The following is a 20,756-nucleotide window of genomic DNA, read 5'->3' as shown; positions in this document are numbered from 1 at the left end:
GTGACTTCACTTCAGTTGCTCTGACAGAGCTTCGAAATAGCATTGCCAACGGATGGCATCTAAAGACAATGAAAACATTAGTGCAAAATACTGTAAAAATACAAAAGGTGCAACAAAACATTTCAAGGACCTTAAAATCCATCTCACCAATCAGAACAGGACCAGTGCAACAATAAAGCTACAGCTATTACATATCTATGGCTGATATGCATAGGTCACAGAAAAAAGTAAATGTAGTCTAGAGAGAAAATAAAGGAACGCTCACTAACGATGCTACTGCGTAATGCAATATTTTCGAGTAAACAAATGTATAACTGTGTTTTGTTGAAAGGTGGATATTGTTAGTCATATTTGATGCAAGCACAGGGACGGAGCTTACTCGGCCAGAGTGATAGCTTTCATATATGTTTGAACACACACTGGGGCAGAAACATATAACCTTAAGCTTATCGAAAATAATATTGTTTAGGAGATCCTATTTGTCGATAATACAACAGTATAACACGTCCAACCTCTTGGTTGCGTGGTAATCTGTCGTTCAGAAGTTCCACAGCGATGTTTTCCCAACACTGTAAGCGTCCATAGATTGGACCTGTTGTACTATTGTATTATTGACAAACTGGATCATCTGAACTAAACTTAAATTTTATGCATCAAATTATGATGTTTAGTTTGCAGTTTTTCGCATTATTCAGACTGTGATGTATGTATCCACATAGCTACTACGATTGAAGAAATTCCTGTGTACTATTTGATGTTACACGATTGTACATCTTTTGTGTCTCATGTTTTCATAATGGTCTGTTAGTTTGTGTAGTCAGGAAGCCTGATCATTTTTTTAAATCGAAGCCGATGGCAATAGCAACTATTTTCGGTAGTAGATGATGGTGGTACAATATGATTTTGAATATGTAGCTGATAGCTGTGAGATAAAATTTACTGAAAATAAGTGAAAATATAAACTCAAGAATTTGAAATTCAGAATCTGTGGTTTGGAAATATGAAGCTAATATAAAAGTGCCTCTTAAATGGAAAAGTTTGTTAGGAATTCGAATTCGAAGTAGCTCTGTATACATTCGGAGGTGGAATTTATTAATTATACGGGACAATTAAAATGATTGTAGCGATTACAAATAACTATAGCTACTCATTGCATGCGACAAAGATATGAGTTACACAGAATGTAAAGTAATGTTCAAAAGTAATGTCAGATGACACTATAGGTGTTGTATATGACTTCTGTCGGTCAGACGCCCAATATCTAAGCAATAACCCATTTCAAGCCATACATTCTCCAGCACAGGTGGAGTCACCGAAGCGAGCGCATTAGAAATGTACATTTCGAGTCGTTTTGATCTTGCACATAAAGAAATCCAAGGCTGAGACGTCCGGAGATCTAGAAGGTCAAGAGCAAGCACAGTGTCGTCATGTCCAATTCGACGAATGAAATGGTCGATTTAAAAATGTGCGGCCCCCTATACCCGCTAGTGGGAATCCTCCATTTTACTGAAAGATGTGAAGAGGGGAATCAGTATGAAATTGCGGAATCAATTATCAAGCATGTTATAACAGTTCGATTACATATGCTTTTTTAAATGCTCCAGTAAACGAAAAAGTGGAACTAGAATGATGTATTGAAAAATATTTCTTGGGTGATGGGATAATGCTGATGGTGGGATGGGGTGGGGGAAAACCATTTTATTAATTGTTCTGGAAAATGGTTTACGTCTGAATTGCCACCCAGGCAAGGCAGTAACTGGGCGGGAGACTGGTTTTATTTTTTCTCTTAAAAATTGGGAGGATATGCGTGACAGTGAGATCACTTTCTTTCAGTTGATTAAAAGTATAAGTTTTCTACTTTTATTAGTAATTACTGCGTGCTGGGGGAAGGACTCATTACTGTTAGATCTGACACGGAATACTGTTTATTTTCTTTCACTCCCGGAACAGCTGGACCATTAAAGCACATTCAGATTTCTATTTTAGAACCCCAGTATGACTACTGAACTGGAATAATTACAATATCACGGAATTTTGTATGTTAGGCTCCTATTAGAACGGATTCACCCGAACAAAGAGAAATTTTTAACTTTTGCGATACATTCGGTATCTGGTGGCTGGAATTCTTGCAGTTAATCTCAGTCATTCAGTAAAATAGCAGATGCGCCAAAATGTCCAAGCAACTGTTTGTTGTAGAAGAAAAACGTTTTGGGCGCTACCAGTAGGTGGATGGTATACTTCCCACTGGACAAACCAAGTCTTTCTTCAAATTACCGACGCATTTTGCGAATAGTTTTGTCATTTGGCGGTGTTTCATAGTATTGCTAACAAATTATTCTCTGTACTGTGATGAAAGAACGACAATTCTTAAATTCTAATACGAAGAATGCCTTCTGAACAGGATCCCGCATTTCCATTTCTGAAACAGGGTATTTAAATTAGGTTGAGTTCACATGACAGTAAATCGCAGCGTACTTAAATTGTGCGCTTAGAAACACCTTTACTGGCCTGTGATCGAGCACTCAACAGTACACTAAATAATCTTTATGTTCCGCGTTACAGTGTGCCAACGCCCGTTTTGAAATGTACACTATCTGATCAACAGCATCCAGACATCTGTTAGTGTACATTAACATGGAGTGTGTCCACCCTCCGCCTGTATGATGGACTTAACTCTGCTGGGGACACTTTCAATGAGACGTCTAAATGTCTTTAGAGTAATTTCAGTCCATTCTTCCTCGAGGGTCGAACCGAGAGAACGTAGTGATGTCGACTGCTGAGGTTTGGAGCGAGGTCATCCCAAAAGTGTTGCACTGGGTTCAAGTCGCGACCCTGTGGAGGATAGCCCATTTCAGGAATTTTATTGTCTACAAATCATTGCCCGCAGATGCTGCTTTAAGGCGGTGCACTGCCATGCTCACACACAGAGCCATCGTCTTCGTACAGTTTCTCTACAGCACGCAGTACACAAAGCTGTAGGATATGTTTATTTAGTTCATATTGGGAGTTTTCGTAAGCGCAATAAGGAGGCCACACCCGAAACACGAGAAACAGCTGCATACCGTAAGACCACATTCTATGTGATGTGTTGGCAAATGTGCCAACACCTTGTAGATAGAGGAGACCGAAATGCGCTACAATCTAACGCAGACAGGCGTGAGGTCTGAAGCAGGATACGTTATGAATGCTATAAAGAAAAGTACGTAGCTTCTTTAATACTTAACTTTAATTCATCCTTGTGGTACATCGCTCTTGATAATACAAGTGAGACTCTTAGATTTGGTTAATGGCGCCTTGCTAGGTCGTAGCCATGGACTTAGCTGAAGGCTATTCTTACTATCTCTCGGCAAATGAGAGAAAGGCTTCGTCAGTGTAGTCGCTAGCAAAGTCGTCGTACAACTGGGGCGAGTGCTAGTACGTCTCTCTAGACCTGCCGTGTGGTGGCGCTCGGTCTGCAATTACTGACAGTGGCGACAAGGGGGTCCGACATGTACTAATGGACCGCGGCCGATTTAAAGCTACCACCTAGCAAGTGTGGTGTCTGGCGGTGACACCACACTATGTACTTCACTGTTGGTACTACGCAAGATGACAGGTAATGTTCTTCAGACGTATGCCAAACCAAAAACTTTCCATGAGATTGCACACGGTATATCGTGGTTCATCAGTCAAAACCAGTCGTTTACAGTCACCCACTGTCCAGTGACGTCATTTTGTACACATTCTCAAGCGTCGCCTAGCACTGACTGCAGAAATAGGCCGATTATGAGGCGCTGCTCGACCATTATACCCCATTCCTTTTAAAGGGGGTAGAACGTCAAACGGGACGACTTGGAGCAGGAGGGGCTTTTACAAATAAATTCATAAAACTTTGTCATCATGACCAGGAAGGATTCAGGATTCACACTCTTAGCAGTGGAAGTTCAAAAAAATAATAAAATATTTTTTTTACATTTGAAATTTCATCATTTTTTCACTTACTATTGGCTGCATTTGTTGCTGTAGGTACACTATTCTTCATAAGTAAGAGAGATTCTTCGATGAATTGTGCACAGCACATAGACCATTCTTGCAGGCGTATGAAACTCTAGAATTTATTTAATTTACCAAAAAATTTATGAGCTGTTACATTTTAAACTTCATCTTTATAAAAACTCAAATTTTATAGTTAATTATTTCAAATTTTACCACAGTTTTTAATAGATTTGGAATATTCTAGAGCTTTGCATTAAGGAGTTTGAAAGTGATAGGATATTTATTTTGGATGTTACGTGTACCGAAGTACAGAAATTTGTGTATTGCAGAAAATGGCTGTCAAAGTTTCTTGTATTTGGCATTCTTTCAGAACTGTCCAGCACCATAGGCAGGTTCTTTTTCATTTTATAAATCAGTTTTCTTCCTTTTCACATTCCTATGACGCACTCATCTTGCTTTTTTGTCACCTCCAAAAATGATTTATCTCCTTTCACTACCCGCTCTGTGTGTATCGCATACAAATGCATCAAAATGCAGTTCACTTTGGTCTTAATTCCCATTTTCTCTCAAACATATTTCCTGCTTTGCACACCGTCATTAAAACATGAAACTGCATCATAAACACCAATAGCAACTGCATTTCTTCCCAGAAAAATGGTTTTTGGCAATCTTTCCCATACACATTGATTAAAACTTTCATTTGGGTTTTGGGTACTGCCATGAAGACGTTTCTTCATTATGTTTTCATTTGCAAGGCCCCTGAATGTATGTATGATGGCTTTCATTACAGCAGTTGGCAGAGAATTCCTGTGATGATATTCTTCACCACGAGAAATTGACCTTTGGTAGCCACACCATGATTCACTTTCTTTTGGGCACAAGTTGAGGATAGGATTGTTATATGTGGACATTTTGTGGACGTATAAGGCCCAAACTGCGTGCTTCATATTTTTCAAGTCCCCTGTGTTCCTTCTTATCGCCAGGCAATAACATGTCTGTAGCTTGTCAATTTCTGCATCCGTCAGTCGCCCTCTCCCTTGTATCCTCTTCCCATCATATAAACTGGTCTCAGCCTTCTAAGTCTAGTGCCAAGTCTTTTCTGTACATGTCACACACATTATAGCTTCTGCACAATAGTCTCAGCTCCATATGGAGCACATTTTTGAACCTCAATGAAAGCTTTACTATCACCATCACCAAGGTACTTCACATATTGCAGGTTGCGGGAAGCAACAGATCTAGTAAACAATCTGCACTTCCATACCTGCACCTGAGCCATTATAGTTCATATTACATTCATGTTCTGGAATACCTTTCACACAATTATGACAAAATTTGCTCAACACTTTAATATCTAACACTTTGGTAGTGTCAACAGCTGTTGTTGTAACAACACCATTCAATGAAGTGTGCCCTCTTTTTTGTCAGGTACCATCAAAACCGGCCACTATGTCCCCGTCACCACCACTTTCGATTATTCTACACCACTTTTTATTGACGATTCTCCAAATTCTTTTACAGAACCAAGCAGTACGCCACAGTATCTCTCAAATTTTGCTGGAGGAGGTGGAAGATTCATCACTGCACAATGTATTCTTGCTGCCTTCTCTCCACTACCAATGCAGCGCGTGCCATATGCTACCCTCAAATACACGTCATAACCTTTGTTTACGATTTTAAATGTCATACAAGACGCACCAACGTTGCATTTGCTGTATATCACTGATAACTTCGTAGCAAGACGTTTCCTGGCCTTCTCATCTTCCACCGCAGAAACACACTGTACACCAAAGCAATGCTTGCACTTAACATTGTCCAATACTAACTATGACAGTATATTAACACCAACAATAATATTACATGAATCTTCACATTCACAGCCTACATTTTCATTAGCACCAGAAACACGTTTCCTCCTTGGAGCACTCGGTGGTGGTTTGTTCACCGGCTCTGAGAGGTTGCACTCTTGAACCACTGGTATAACATTCGTTGTAGTCCCCTTTACTGTGTATCTGTTGCCCTAGTGACGTTGTTTACGGTTGAAGCAACGAATTCTAGGCATCTTGTGCGATAATATGCCACAAAAGAACCCAAAACAACACAGCCAAATGAAAATCGTTTCGAAATTCACAACACCACACTACAAGCCTTCCAAAACAGAGAATAAATAAAATCAGCGATCAAAACAATGCACGTCGATATCAGCAGAGAAACTGTCGATATCAATTGCCATTTGTTTCACGTATGACAATCTCTGGCGCAAATATAAACATTCGAATTCTACAGAGCGAAATACACTTACATATGACAGAAGAATGCTGTGCAAAGGGGTGTGGCGAGGCATCTTGGTACACTTAAGACCAAATAACGTTCCTTATAATCTCTCAAATATATATGTTTTACACCTCAAACTATCCAGGAAGATGTGCGCTACAGAACAGGCATATTTTTAAAAAATCGAATTTTTATAAAGTTTTGACGTCCTACCCCCCCCCCCCCCCCCCTTAAATCCCTACGCAGAGTCACTGTTCATCCTGGATTGCTGGTCAACCTGGTCTTGGTTCAGCTGTGCCTGTCCTTCGCGTTTCCACTTCAGGATCATGTAGCAAACAGGTGACTTGGGCAGCTTTAGAAGGTTTAAATGCTCTGATGGATTTGTTACTCATGTGACATCCAATGAAGAACATACATTCGATGTTACTGAGCTCTCTTTACAGACCTAGTCGGCTGTTACTGCTTCTTAACTAACAAAATACTCCACGCCTCCTTTCATAGTGCGGTCCCGCCTCTTGTGACATGTAGAGATCAATTATGTCATACATAAGAGTGTCTGTTCGCTGTTGATCAGCTAGTGTATGTTGTTATTGTATGCTTTTCAGATAAGCGCACGTTTCCATCGCAATGAGACTGAGGTAGGGCGCCCACTGAAGTGGCATGGTAAATGACGTAATGCATGGCAAATCTGTATTCGATAAAAAAATTTGATTCTTTCATACTTTACAGCCTGATATCGCAGCTTGATAAAGAAATGCACATCTTTTCGAGACTGCTTATAGTTATTTTGATACTTCAAAATCAAGCAAGTACCGCAACACATTTCGAATAGCTTGCAGTGAAAAATGTAGTCGCTGATCAGTTTACGTTTGGTACATATTAGGCCACACATTTCTACATAAAAAATAAAGCTACCATATCGAAATTGTTTTTAACATTGAAAAGAGAGCCATATTTCTTTCCAGTCACGAATAAATAAGTGACCTATTTTAATGTTTGGCGCGTTGAGTTACGACGCATCCCACTCGACGTAGTGGCCATGCGCCATACAGGGTTGTGGCTCGTGTTTTTTTGTTTCCCGTATGTGTTTATGAAGATTAGTTACTCTCGCATTTTCAGGTAACGTTGGATTAAGAATTATTTTCGTTTTTAAAACTAGAGACAGACAATCTCAGATCCAGCGGCAGAGTCAGGTGTATATTGTATGCGTCAATTTTTCTTGTTTGCACTAACAGTTTCATTGAGGGAACATTCAACAATTGGTTTTGTTCACACAATAGCAAAAAACTGACGTGTGCTGTAGCGAGCAATGGATGTAGCAAATGGGAATTTGCTGTTGATATAACTGAAATATATTGTATTATTTATGTCACTAACTTGAGCAGACATTCACTGCGAAAAAATTTGAGTCTGCCACGAATTCTGGATGGAAAAAAGAGGAAATGTGATAGAAATAAGCAACACAGGTGCAATGTCTAATTATTTTGTAAGCGAAACTGGTGAAGTACCTTGTCAACAATAAATAGATGTAGAACTTTCTCAGAACTTTGAATGTAAAAGTTTCACAAAATTTTATTGCACAGCTGATGTTCCACAAACATGTGAACTCACAACGGAACCCACCATAGGTCGCCCTCTGACACTGGCGAAACTTTGCAGGATGAAAGAAGAGCCGAAATGAAGGTGCATCTATCTTTGGTTTAGGTGCACACACTCAATAGTTTCCTAGAAAGTGACGATTACAGTTTCGACGCTACTTGCTCAGCCTGCTCGGCGCATTGTACAGCCGTGTGATGCGGTAGCTTAGTGTGGAGCAACTCATATTTCTATTTTTGCGTTCAGTGTTCACATTCATTCTTTTGTTCTTTTTCCGTTATGTTTACTTGTTGTACGGAGTAGAAGTATATGACATCAACGTCTCCCTTTCGTAACATAGTGATATACATTAAAATTTTTGACAAAAGCAATAAGTATTTAAAATGTTATTAAAAATTGATGTTATGGTCAAAAACCTTATACAATCTTATTAGCAATAACTGAAGATGAAAAGCATATAAATTCTAGTACTTCAATGTCCTTTTACCAAGGGTTGTTTGTCGATGAAATCGGAATACTATCGTATTCATTAAAAATAATTCCCCTATAGTATACGCCGTTCTGTCAACGCTGTGAAGTAAGCTTTTTTCCTACAGATGGAGAAACATGTTCAATGATTAGAGAAGTATTCTACGCTCACTGAATTGCGAAAGGAAATCGCAACTACAAAGCGATGCAACTAAAATACCCGCCTTGATCCATCATCAGTTACAGGTTCAAGATTTCGCGAAAATACCTCGATATGCATGGTGGTTTTCCGCGAAATTATCGCCACATCGCAAGGTATTTAGCAACTTTAACGAGGCTGCTTCATATTAAAATGTGACTGCGGCATATAGGCCTTTGCACATTGTTCGCGGTGCTCCGTGTTTTTATGCTATGAGTGTTTTTGTGATAGATATCGCCATTGGAAATTCACCGGTTCTCTTGAAGTGTAAACGTAAAAGTCAAATCAAACACTGAAATACTAGAATTTATATATTTTTAATCTTCAACTACTGTTAATAATATAAGACTGTATAAGATTGATGATGATAAAATCTATTTTTAATTGGAAATGTTTATTTCTACAGTCAATAATTTCATTGTTCTTCACGATCTCACGAGGCAAGTATTGATGTCACATACTTCCGTGAAAAATAATAGAGAAAGAACAATCATAAGACCTATTTTGGACACAGGGCGAAGAAATTCGAAACGATGCTCTTACCCACTACGCTACCCGATTAATGACAGATACTCGAAAGCGGACTGAGGAAGTCGCATCGAAATTTTGACCATCATTTTCTCTGCACTCAAGTCAAAATAGGTCTGCCTTTATTTTCACCCTGGGAAAGTTCGACTGTCAGATAGCGATGTATGGTGGATTCCCCTTGTCAGCGTTCAATTGTTTAATGAGTTAAATATGGATCTTGCTGTAGAGGGCAAAAACTGTAGAGGATGACAGAGCTTGGAATACATCCAGCAAATAATTGAGGGCGTAGGTTGCAAGTGTTACTCTCAGATGAAGAGGTTGACACAAGAGAATAATTCGTAGCGGGCCGCAACAAACAGGTCAGAAGCCTGATGACCCCCCCCCCCCCCCCCCCCCGAAAAAAAGGGATCTTGCTTTCCTTTTGCTTTTATTTCTGGTGACACACAACTATTCGAAGAATCGTGGCTGACACTTCAACGGTAATATGATAACATCCGGAACCTGAATATTTACCAACGCCAATCCAATAAATCTGGAAGAAGACACCTGAGCGTTACTAGGAAGTATGGAATCTACCGAACTGTATTGGTAGCTCCAACGGAAAGCACATCAAGCTTAAAGGTCCTGATAAATATGGATCAACGTTTTATAATGCCAACCCATAGCAATGTTAGCTGATTTTAGAACCACAAGAATGATCTTTATCAGCTGACGTAGGGCAGTATGGCAGCAAGAGAAAGATGTTAGGAGAAACGCTCTCACTTCCAGAGCATAAAATTTTGCCGGAAGAAGACTACATTTCCTCTCACAAAATATATAAGGAGACTATATACTCATCAACAATTAACTAATAAAATCGTATATTTAACTACGGATTATGCAGAGGACGAAGAACTGTTGCTTTTTGTATGTTAGTGTCGAAGATCTGAGTGTTGGATACTTCAATGAATTGTGACATGAATAAAATCGGTTTGATAATTCACGTTATTCGTTTGTTTCATAACTTTATATAGATTGAGGATGGCGTATATTCTAAGTCATCTGTGCAGCACAATGTGAGAACTATTGAGAACTCACATGAAAAAGCGAAAAATCAACAGTGACCTAAAAGCAAAGCTATGGAGTGGCCATCCAGTCCGTAGCTTCTTTCATAGCCCAAGTGGAGCACTCTCTTTTCAGAATAGAGTGTGTCGTACCTATATACCAATAGGATCTAATATTAATAGAGCATTATTTTTTGACGAAGTAAGCGCAATGTCAGGAAAGGCACATTTAAGGTGTCTCAGTCGGTGTGTATCAGTTTGTGTGTAAACGTGAAATGTGTTGAGGTAGTGCACTTAACACTGAACTGCAGTTCCAAGCTTGCCTTAGCATTAGTTCAAAACCATCTGTGTGTATATTTCACATTTCATTAATCACATTTTATTGACATTATCTTCCTTATACGTAATTTAATAAAATCCCTGAAGTGCTTTGCAATGTCACTGCAGATATCAGAAACTATCTGATATATAGCAGCTATTGAAACGCGAAACAATCACTGACGTGCATGTCTCTGGTTGCTAATAACCAGAGTCCAAATGCTAGCCTTTCTTCTGGTTATGCTGACTGTCGGCAATTAATCTTCTATTTTTAAATTTCCGCCTCATTTTTAATGAGAGGTAAAGTAAAGCGTCACCCGGTATATGTACAAAGTTTAGGAGTAATGCAGAGGAAAACTGGAACTGCAATTCAGTATTAGGTCCACTATCTCCACGTATTTCACATTTACAAACAAACTGCGACAGCTAAAATCTTTCTTTCCCCGACATTTTGCTTACTTTGTCAAAACCAATAGCTCGCCTTGAGAAATAATTCTCTCTGAATATCATAATTTTGTATCGTGGCTCTAAATATATAATGTTGTAACTTGTGTGCAAATAATTAGCGGCAAGAAAAAAAAGCGCAGCGTTCCTGAGCTACTTATTCTCTTCTCTCTAGTGTAAACACTCCTTCACAGATACAAGGGTATAGTAGCCTAATGTATCACTGCACATGCACCAGCTTCTAATCCACTGCACTTGTGTAACGATCGAAATTTTGAACTTCCTTTCACGTTCTCCGTAATTTTTGTCGATACGTCTCTATGGATTAAGCACAGCCGTTTTCAATACTAATTTTGTTTTGTAATGTACACTGAAGAGCCAAAGAAATTGCTACACCTGCCTAATATTGTGCAGGGCCCCCGCCAGCACGCAGAAGTGCCGCAACACGACGTGGCATGGACTAGACTAATGTCTGAAGTAGTGCTGGAAGGAACTGACACCATGAATTCTGCAGGGCTGTCCATAAATCCGTAAGAGTACGAGGGGGTGGAGATCTTTTCTGAACAGTATGTGGAGGGGCATCCCACATACGCTCAATAATGTTCATGTCTGTGGAGTTTGGTGGCCACTCTAGCACTTCTGTAAGTGTGTCGCATTGTCCTGCTGGAATTGCTCAAGTATGTCGGAATGCTAAATGGACGTGAATGGATGCAGGTGATCAGACAGGATGCTTACGTATGTGTCACCTGTCAGAGACTTATCTAGACATATCAGAGGTTCCACATCTCTGGAACTGCACACGCCCCTCACCAGTACAGAGCCTACACCAGCTCGAACATCCCACAAGTGATATGGAGGGTCCATGGATTCATAAAGTTGTCTCCACACCCGTACACGTCCATCCACTCGATGCAATTTGAAATAAGACTCGTTCGACCAGGCAACATGCTTCAAGTCATCAACAGTCCAATTTCGGTGTTGACGGGTCCAGGCCAGACGTAAAGTTTTGTGTCGCGCAGTCATCAAGGGTACACGAGTGGGCCTTCGGCTCCGAAAGCCCATATCGATGATGTTTCGTTGAATGGTTCGCACGCTGACACTTATTTATTGCCCAGCATTGAAATCTGCAGCAATTTACGGAAGGGTTCCTCTTCCGTCACGTTGAACGATTCTCTTCCGTCGTCGTTGGTCCCGTTCTAGCAGGATCTTTTTCCGGCCGCAGTGATGTCGGAAATTTGATGTTTTACCGGATTCCTGATACTCACGGTACACTCTTGAAGTAGTCTTGCGGGAAAACCCCACTTCATAGCTACCTCGGAGATGCTGTATCCCATCGCATGTGCACCGGCTATAACACCACGTTCAAACTCACTTAAATCTTGATAATCTGCCATAGTAGCAGCAGTAACCCATCTAACAACTGTGTTGTCTTATATAGGCGTTGCCAACCGCAGCGCCGTATTCTGCTTGTTTACATATCTCTGTATTTGAGTAGGCATGGCTATATAGGCATGGCAATACCAGTTTTTTTGGTGCTTCAGTGTAGAACGAATGGAATGTCTACCTTGTCTTATATAGGCGTTGCCGAACGCCGCGCCGTATTCTGCTTGTTTACATATCTCTATCTTTGAGTACGCGTGGCTATACCAGTTTCTTCGGCGCTTCAGTGTAGAATAAATTGAATGGCTGCCTTGATGCGGCCTCACCGTCAGCTTACGAGCAGAGTGGAGTTGTTGCGCAGGGTTGCATACTCACAGCTCCTGCAGCGCCGTCAGCTTGGTGAGCGCCAGCGGGACGTGTGTGAGCAGGTTGTCGTCCAGGTGCCTGCAACACAACACAACACGACATGAGACGACATAACAGGCCACACATCACTCACAATTAGCCGCAGCCTGACCGCTGGATGACGAAACGAGGCGACGAGCTCCGCACGCGATAACTCTGCGCGCGGCGATTTGCGGCTATTATGTTAATGGTCGCACCGGCGGGACCTGACGTGCCATTATGCAGATTGCACCATAGGCAGAGCATTAGATATGTCGCCTCATTTGCAACCATAATTCTCACTTTAACGATGGTGTCAGCACACAGACTCAATTTGTAGGATATAGATTTAAACAATCTTCAGTTCAGCGAAACTGCAGTGCCAGTGGCCTCTGTCTTTTACCTCATATACTCCTCTTCACACAACCTCTTTCCAAAACACACTCGTGCGGTTACTTTACGCACTTTACTTGTTGTGAAGTTAGCTGGTGCCAAAGATATTCATCTAGTGGCTGAAGATTGCTTTTTGACCGTGTTTGCTTTCGAAAATCTAATTGCGCAACTATCGTTCTACGTCGAGGATACGCAGATTCTTCTTCTATAACACCCAATGTAGGATACGGTGAAATTTCATCATCATGAGTTGGTTCATTTATTTCCTGGCAAATAACGTGTAAAAAGGCCGCGAATGGCAAAGGTCCCGAGTTCGAGTCTCGGCCCTTCACACAGTTTTAATCTGCCAGGAAGTTTCATATCAGCACACACTCCGCTCCAGAGTGGAAATCTCATTGTGGAAACTTCCCCCAGGCTGTGGCTAAGCCATGTCTCCGCAATATCCTCTCTTTCAGGAATACCAGTTCTGCAAGGTTCGCAGGAGAGCTTGTGTAAAGTCTGGAAGGTAGGAGACGAGGTACTGGCAGAAGTAAAGCTGTGGGAACGGGGCGTGGGTCGTGCTTGGGTAGCTCAGTTGGTAGAGCACTTGTCCGCGAAAGGCAAAGGTCCCGAGTTCGAGTCTCGGTCCGGCACACAGTTTCAATCTGCCAGGAAGTTTCAACATGTGAAAATTCTGCGTGATACGTAATTCACAGGGTGTTCGAAAATTACCGTTACAAACCTCTACGACATGTAGAGGGAAGTGAGTAGGTAATATTCTGAATAGGAACCAATCGTCAGAAACGGACTGTTTCCGTTCTAAGACGGTTTCAGTTCAGATGTTTAACTCATCCACTTCTGATTGAGGAATTTAATTAGAAGTGACGAACTCAGCATACTGTACGCACAGAACAGTACTACTGCTCTACAACAGTGGCTCGATGTGGCGACCACCAACGTTGTTACAGACATTATACCTATGAAGCACGTTCTGATACACACTTACCATCACATCTGATGTCTCTTCAATTCCTAGTGCAGTGGCCAGACGTCGAGCTAGCTCATCTTCCTCTGTCTCTACAGGAGTTCTCGTAAATGAAACTTTGCATATGTCTGAACTGGGTTTCGACAAGTCAGTATGTGTCGTCTAGCGGAATTGCTTTCTGTATTGCGTCTGTGCGAGCTGCTCTGCTGGCCACTAACCTTCTTAGCGAGCTACTTTACATGAAAGTTACTGTTCGGTAGTCATTCCTCGGTTTTCAACTTTAGTGGTCACTGTTAAAGCTCTCTTAGCTGTACTTTGTTCCTACAGCACATCGCCGTAGTTGACATCTGATTTCGTTTGGTTGTGCTCGCCTTCTTAGCCCTTTCTATCGTCTATGGAACTTCCAGCTTGCTAATTGGTTGTTGGTTTTATAATTCTGGAACTTGAGGGGGGGGGGGGGGGGGGTCTAGAAGATATAGTGCTCGTCGTTTTAGATTGGGTCAGAGCAATTTTACTATTTGTTTAAGGTCTGAGAAATTATTATCGCCCTTTAATGGCTGCACTGTTTTCAATTGTATACATTTATATTAAGGGGCAAGTCTTCCTTGGCAGTTGCTTAAATTTCAGAAGATGTTTTTAAATTCCTTTAGGGGTATCTTTTGCTTTTTTAATCTATCCACTAATTTAGGTTGAGACTAAATTTCATCCTGATTTGGGAAATGACTTTTATGTGCCTTTGAAAAGTGGGTCAGTCTGAATTGGGTCCTTTGTAATCAATAGTTCAAACCAAACCTTAATGAACCTCCTGTGTTCTTGTTATCGGGTGCGTTGAGGTTGAGTGTTACATTTCCATCCATTGCTACCAACTAATCTGTTTTTTAGTAGAATAGCTTTATTAATTCCACTTCAGTCTGCTTCGATAGACTCAAATTATTGGTGTAACATTGCTGAAGCTTCTCCGTGCATAGCCCGGCAACTAGGTCAATTAAGGAGCCTGGAAAATGTTCAACATGTCATATGTTCATCTTAATATGGTGAAGAAGTTGCCTTAATGTGAATTTTGAGTAACGGTATGGATTAATGTGCATGAAATTTTGAAATACCTGAATTTTCCCAGTTTTTATTGCGTTGAAAATTTTTAAAATTCAGTTTCAATTAAGCTCTGTTTAGACATTGGGTTTGAACCTGTTTACTATTTAAACTGCTGAGCCTGCCCCTAAAAGACGATTTTGCTTCTTTGTTGGAAGTAGATTTTGCTTTAATTAATGTCTGTATAAATATTTGTTCTACTTGTTCAGATTTGTGAACTTTTTTATAAAACCACAAGCTACATAACTGTTCTATGTATGCTACCAGTGTAAAATATCCCAAGTGTCTCAGTAAATAAAGAATAAAATTGTATGTTTAGTGTATCAACAACTAGGGCTTAGTCCTTCTACTCCAGGAGCCTGTGTCCTGTTATACTACAATATCAGTTCCAAAGGTCACAGGCACTCTGCCAAGCAGCTGGGCTTAACGTTTTGGCTCATTATTGTAAATGTCACATATTTAAGTAATGAGCATCTGATTAGATTGGCCACTATTGCTCACTACGAAACTTTTTTTTTTACTGATTGGCTATTTTGGCTTGTGTAACAGGAATTGTTGCTTGTGACTTGCCATTATTCAAGTAAAAATATCTTAACCTACTCTTAAAAGTAACTGTTTCGCAAACCGTATTTGCCAGAGTGGAGAAGAAAGGAAAGTGCTATGATTGGCTAAGAGATGAAACATTGGGAAAACTTGCTTCGTAAGAGTCACTTAAGGCTAGACATGGATTCGTACTCACAAAGCTCTCAGCGCTGGCACAGTTAGGAACCCATCGTCGTGGATGTGCGTTATCTGGTTCCTCTTCAATAATCTGCAAACAACAAAAGATAGCCTTAATGGCAAATTCCATACAGATACGACAAATATCTAGGGTTTCAGGAAACAACCCAAATCAGAAAGTACGATTCTTTTAACACCTTAAGGCCTCTCTCTCTCTCTCTCTCTCTCTCTCTCTCTCTCACTCTCTCTCTCTCTCTCTCTCACACACACACACACACACACACACTTGTGCTAAGTTTTTGTAAACTGACTTTTCATAACATGTCTAGAGAAAGCAACTGAAAAATTCTGAAGTTATTGATATAAAGCAAGAATATTTTCACCTGCTCTAAACTGCAAAGGTGTTACGGAGAAACTGAAGTGACTGTGAAACTCTCGTAATTTCGTAACTACTGTGATAATAGTAAACAGCGATAATAATTCTCTCTACAAATAAATATGTGGTATGTAGTGATCCCAATTTTTTTAAATTTCATTTCGATTCCCCCAATCCCCGAGGGGGGGAGCAGGCTGGCAGCAGTGTAATAGGCCGCTCTATAGCCTACAGAAAGTTGAAAAACATAATGAGAATATAAACGAACATTAAAAACAGGTGATAAAACGGTGACATTATAAAAACTGTAAAATGGTGGAAATTTGTGGAATTTAAAATATAAACACACGATGTTGACAATGTGGATGAAGACACACAGTAAATAGACATGCAAAATTAAAAAACCACGGCGACAGTCTGGTTCTGTTCGCACGAGATAAAAAAAATCACAACTAGCGACAGTATGGTGGCCGTTCGCAACACTGACAGCGGACGCACAACACTGAACATTCACTTTAAACCTCACTATAGAGGCGACACGGCGGCACATGGGGGTGGGAAGAGGACCCGGACCAATGAGAGGAAAAAAAGGGGGAGGCGAGGAAATAGGGGGGAGCCGAAGGAGAGAGAGGACATAGAAAAAAAGGGGGGAGGCAACGACTCAGGGAACAGAAGGGAGTCATAGATAGCGTAGGTGGGGAAAAACAGGATGGAAGGGGGGAGGGAGCCTGGGAAGAGGGAGGGAGTAGGAGGTGAGGATCAGAGTTCATAGGAGGGATAAATGGAGGGAGAGAGGGCATAATCTGGGAGAGGGAGGTGATGGAAGCCACCTTGGGAAGGGAGATGAAGGGTGTAGAGGTGGAGGGTAGGGGGGACACAACGGTGAAGGCGTGGCAGAGTGCGGGGGTTGGAGAGGAGAGGAGCAACCAGGAGATGAGGGGGACCAAGTCGGCAGGACGTGTAGAGGACGCGCCATGCGGAGTGGCCGAGAAGTTTGAGGCGTCATGTCACGGACTGTGTGGCCCCTCCCGCCAGAGGTTCGAGTCCTCCCTCGGGCATGGGTGTGTGTGTTCTTCTTAGCATAGGTGAGATTAAGTTAGTTTAAGTAATGTGTAAGTCTAGGGTCCGATGACCTAAGCAGTTTGGTCCCTTAGGAATTCACACACATTTGATTTTAGAGGCCGCGGAAATGTTCGAGGAAAAGTAGAAGATGGGGGGAAAGGAATCTGCTCATAGAGGATCCGCATGGGTGACTGGAGGTGTATACGGAAGGCAAAGTGGAGTTTATGGTGCTCGAGGATCTGAAGGGACTTACAGATTTTTTTTGTGGGGAGCGGATATCTAGGTGGGACTGGCATAACAGAGGATGGGACGGATTAAGGATTTGTAGGTGTGAAGGATGGTAGAGGGGTTTGACCCCTATATCTGGCCAGAGAGGAGTTTAAGGAGATGGAGGCGGTTGTGGGCTTTGGATTGGATTGAGTGGAGATGCGGTAGCCAGGTGAGTGATCCCAAGAGCTCCAAATATATTTGTAACCAGTTTTATAGCGACTGTGAAATGACCCACAGAATGATTCGACGACTTTAACCCGTAATGTAATGATGATGTGGCGTGTGACGCAATTCGTGCGGAAACTGAGACAGAACAGAACAATTACAATATTTATTTTGCGATAAGTAATGTAACGCATTTCTTCCCGGCAAATTTCTGGTAAAAAAAAATGCGTGATTTGTTGTGGGACATGGTAGAATATTCCCGCTTCAGCCCTTATAGTTTCACGAAGTTCCGATAGATGGTGGGGCCATACATAGCCGTCAAAATGGCGTCTTTAAGGAGATGCATTCAAGGCAGATGGCTGTCATTGAGTTTCTTTTGATGGAAAACCAGAGCATCGCAGATATTCGTAGGCGCTTGCAAAATGTCTACGGAGACGTGGCAGAGAAAAAAAGCACGGTGAGTCGTTGGGCGTGGAGTCTATGATCATCCCAACAAGATCGCGCAAACCTGTCGACTCTCCCGCGTGCTGGCAGGCCGCGCACAGCTGTGAGTCCCACAATGTTGGAACATCGGAAACTTCCATCTGTTTCGCCCAATGAAAGATGCACTCCATGGGAAGCAGTATGTAGGTGATGGGGAGGTTACTCATGCAGCAAGACGTCGGCTCCGATGTCGACCAGTACAGTGATACCATATAGACGTACACGCCCTCACAGTAAGATGGCGTATTGAAGATTATGTTGAGAAATAGGTTTTTGTAGGTAAAAGACTGGGGAATAATGTGGTATGTTGGAATACTGAATAAAACCAACCTGCTTTCAGAAAAAAATGCGTTTCATTACTTATTGAACGTCACTTGCATATTATGACTTCGAATGTAGATTTTGGTAGCAGACTGACGTGTATATTCAACTCCAAAATAGTTTTGCTCATTATGCTTTCACGTTACTTCTTTTGTTCCTACAGTAGACTTTTTTTCCTCTGCATTATCTCGATAGGAAGATATCACGATTTTTGATTATTTTGAGGAGGTGATGATTACCGAAACAGGTTTCTTAAAGTGACAATGCAGCTACGTACAGATAAAGAATTTACAAAAATTTCCAATTCGACGGACACATTATAAATTTCTATATTACTCCTTGTAACAGATTTTATGGAGTTCAGCTGTTTCGTCGTGTTTGGTTATTTTTCATCAGCTGCTCGTGAATTTTATCTGCTCTATGTGAATCTTACCTTATTCATCGCGAATAACAGGTGATAATGCTGCATAAGTAGCTGCCATTCTTTCATTTTTTCGATACTGTCTACTCACTAATTGCTTATTGTATCTCATCAGTTCATCACCTACGCCTTTCATTATATTTAACCATACTACCGAGCAGTAATAACGGGATTGTGCGTGCAAATTTGAGCCTTTCAGGGACTTAGGGTAAAGAACCCATTACTGCAAAACCTATCAAAATTATTATGAATTATTTAACAAATCCAATACAGTGTATGTTTATACAAGTTTAAAATGCACCACCTGCTAAAATGTTTGCCTTACCTAACGGGTGCAAATTTCTCGAAGCATATAGACGCAAACTAAATTGCTCGTATTCCACAGGAAAACACAACTTTTCGTCTTGCTTTATGAATTTTCATTTTACATGATCTTGGTTTCGAGTTACAAGCCAACTTGAGACTGAGGTGGCAAAAGTCATGTCGGAGCTTCTTTTTCAGGGCGTAGTGCGGCAATTCGACATGGCGTGAACACGACGAGTCGTTGGAAGTCCCTGCAGAAATATTGAACCATGTCGCAGCTGCCTCCATAGCCGTCCATAATTGAGAAATTATTGTCACTGCAGGATTTTGTACATGAGCTGACCTCTCGATTATGTCCCATTAATGTTCGATAGGATTCATATAGGCCGATATGGGTGGCCAAATCATTTGCTCGAACTGTCCAGAACGTTCTGCAAACCAATCGCGAAGAATTATGGTCTGGACGCACGGCGCATTGTCATTCATAATAATTCCATCACTGTTTGGGAATATGAAGCTAGTGAATGGCAAAAATGTCCCCCAAGTAGCCGAATATAAACAACCCAGTCAATGACCATACCTATTGGACCAGAAAGCCCAGTCCATTCCCTATAAACACAGCCCACACCATTATGGAGCTCAAATGGTTTCAAATGCCCGGAAGCACTATGGGACTTAACATGTGAGGTCATCAGTCCCCTAGACTTAGAACTACTTAAACCTAACTAGCCTAAGGACATCACAGACACCCATGCCCGAGACAGGATTCGAACCTCAAACCGTAGCAACAGCGTGGTTACGGACTGAAGCGCCTAGAACCGCTCGGCCACAGCTGCCGGCCATTATGGAGCCACCACGAACCTGCGCAGTACTGTGTGGACAACTTAACTCCATCACTTCGTGAGGTCTGCGCCACACTCGCACCTTACCATCAGATCTTACCAACTGAAATCGGAACTCATCTGACAAACCCAAGGTTTCCCAGTCGTTTAGGGTCCAACCGATATGGTCAAGAGCGGCGCTGCAGGCGATATGGTGCTGTTATCAAAGGAACTCGCGTTGGCCGTCTACTACCATAGCGCATTAACGCCAAATTTCGTCGTACAATGATTCCTGCGCTTATTTCATGCACTGTTGCTTGTTATTGGCACTGGCAACTCTACGCAAACGCCCCTGCTGTTGGTTCTTAAGTAAAGGCTGTTGGCCACTTCGTTATCAGTGTTGAGGGTAATGCCTGAAATTTGATATTCTCGGCACACAATTTATTCTGTGCGTCTCGGAATACTGAATTCCGTAAGATGTACCACACATCTAGCTCCAACTATCATTCCGTATTCAAAATATGTTAAATCCTCTCGTGCGGCCATAATCACGTCGAAAACTATTTCACATGAATCACCTGAGTTCAAATGACAGCTCCGCTAATGAACTGCCCTTTCGTACCTTGTGTAGGCGATACTACTGCCAGCTGTATAGGTGCATATCACTATCCCATGACTTTTATCACCTCACTGCCTAGTGTTAAGAATGACATGATTGAAACATTATCGTCTGGCTATTGTGAAACATGGAATCTATAAGAA

The 20,756-nt window shown here is 41.5% G+C and overlaps 1 protein-coding gene across 1 annotated transcript in view; it reads right to left on the bottom strand.

The window, feature by feature from the left end:
• Window positions 1–20,756, bottom strand: part of LOC126095461 (leucine-rich repeat-containing G-protein coupled receptor 5-like) — a 1,115,085-nt gene that overhangs the window by 348,105 nt on the left and 746,224 nt on the right. The window contains exons 7-8 of the mRNA XM_049910253.1: window positions 15,795–15,866; window positions 12,601–12,669 (exon numbers count right to left, since the gene is read on the bottom strand). Of these exons, the coding sequence (XP_049766210.1) occupies window positions 12,601–12,669; window positions 15,795–15,866 (141 nt within the window). The remainder of the gene's footprint in view (window positions 1–12,600; window positions 12,670–15,794; window positions 15,867–20,756) is intronic.

Source organism: Schistocerca cancellata, chromosome 8 (assembly GCF_023864275.1).
Source record: "Schistocerca cancellata isolate TAMUIC-IGC-003103 chromosome 8, iqSchCanc2.1, whole genome shotgun sequence".
NCBI classification, from domain to species: Eukaryota; Metazoa; Arthropoda; class Insecta; order Orthoptera; family Acrididae; genus Schistocerca; species Schistocerca cancellata.
The sequence above is the reverse complement of the archived record's forward strand: the minus strand, read 5'-3'. Positions and strand labels throughout refer to the sequence as shown.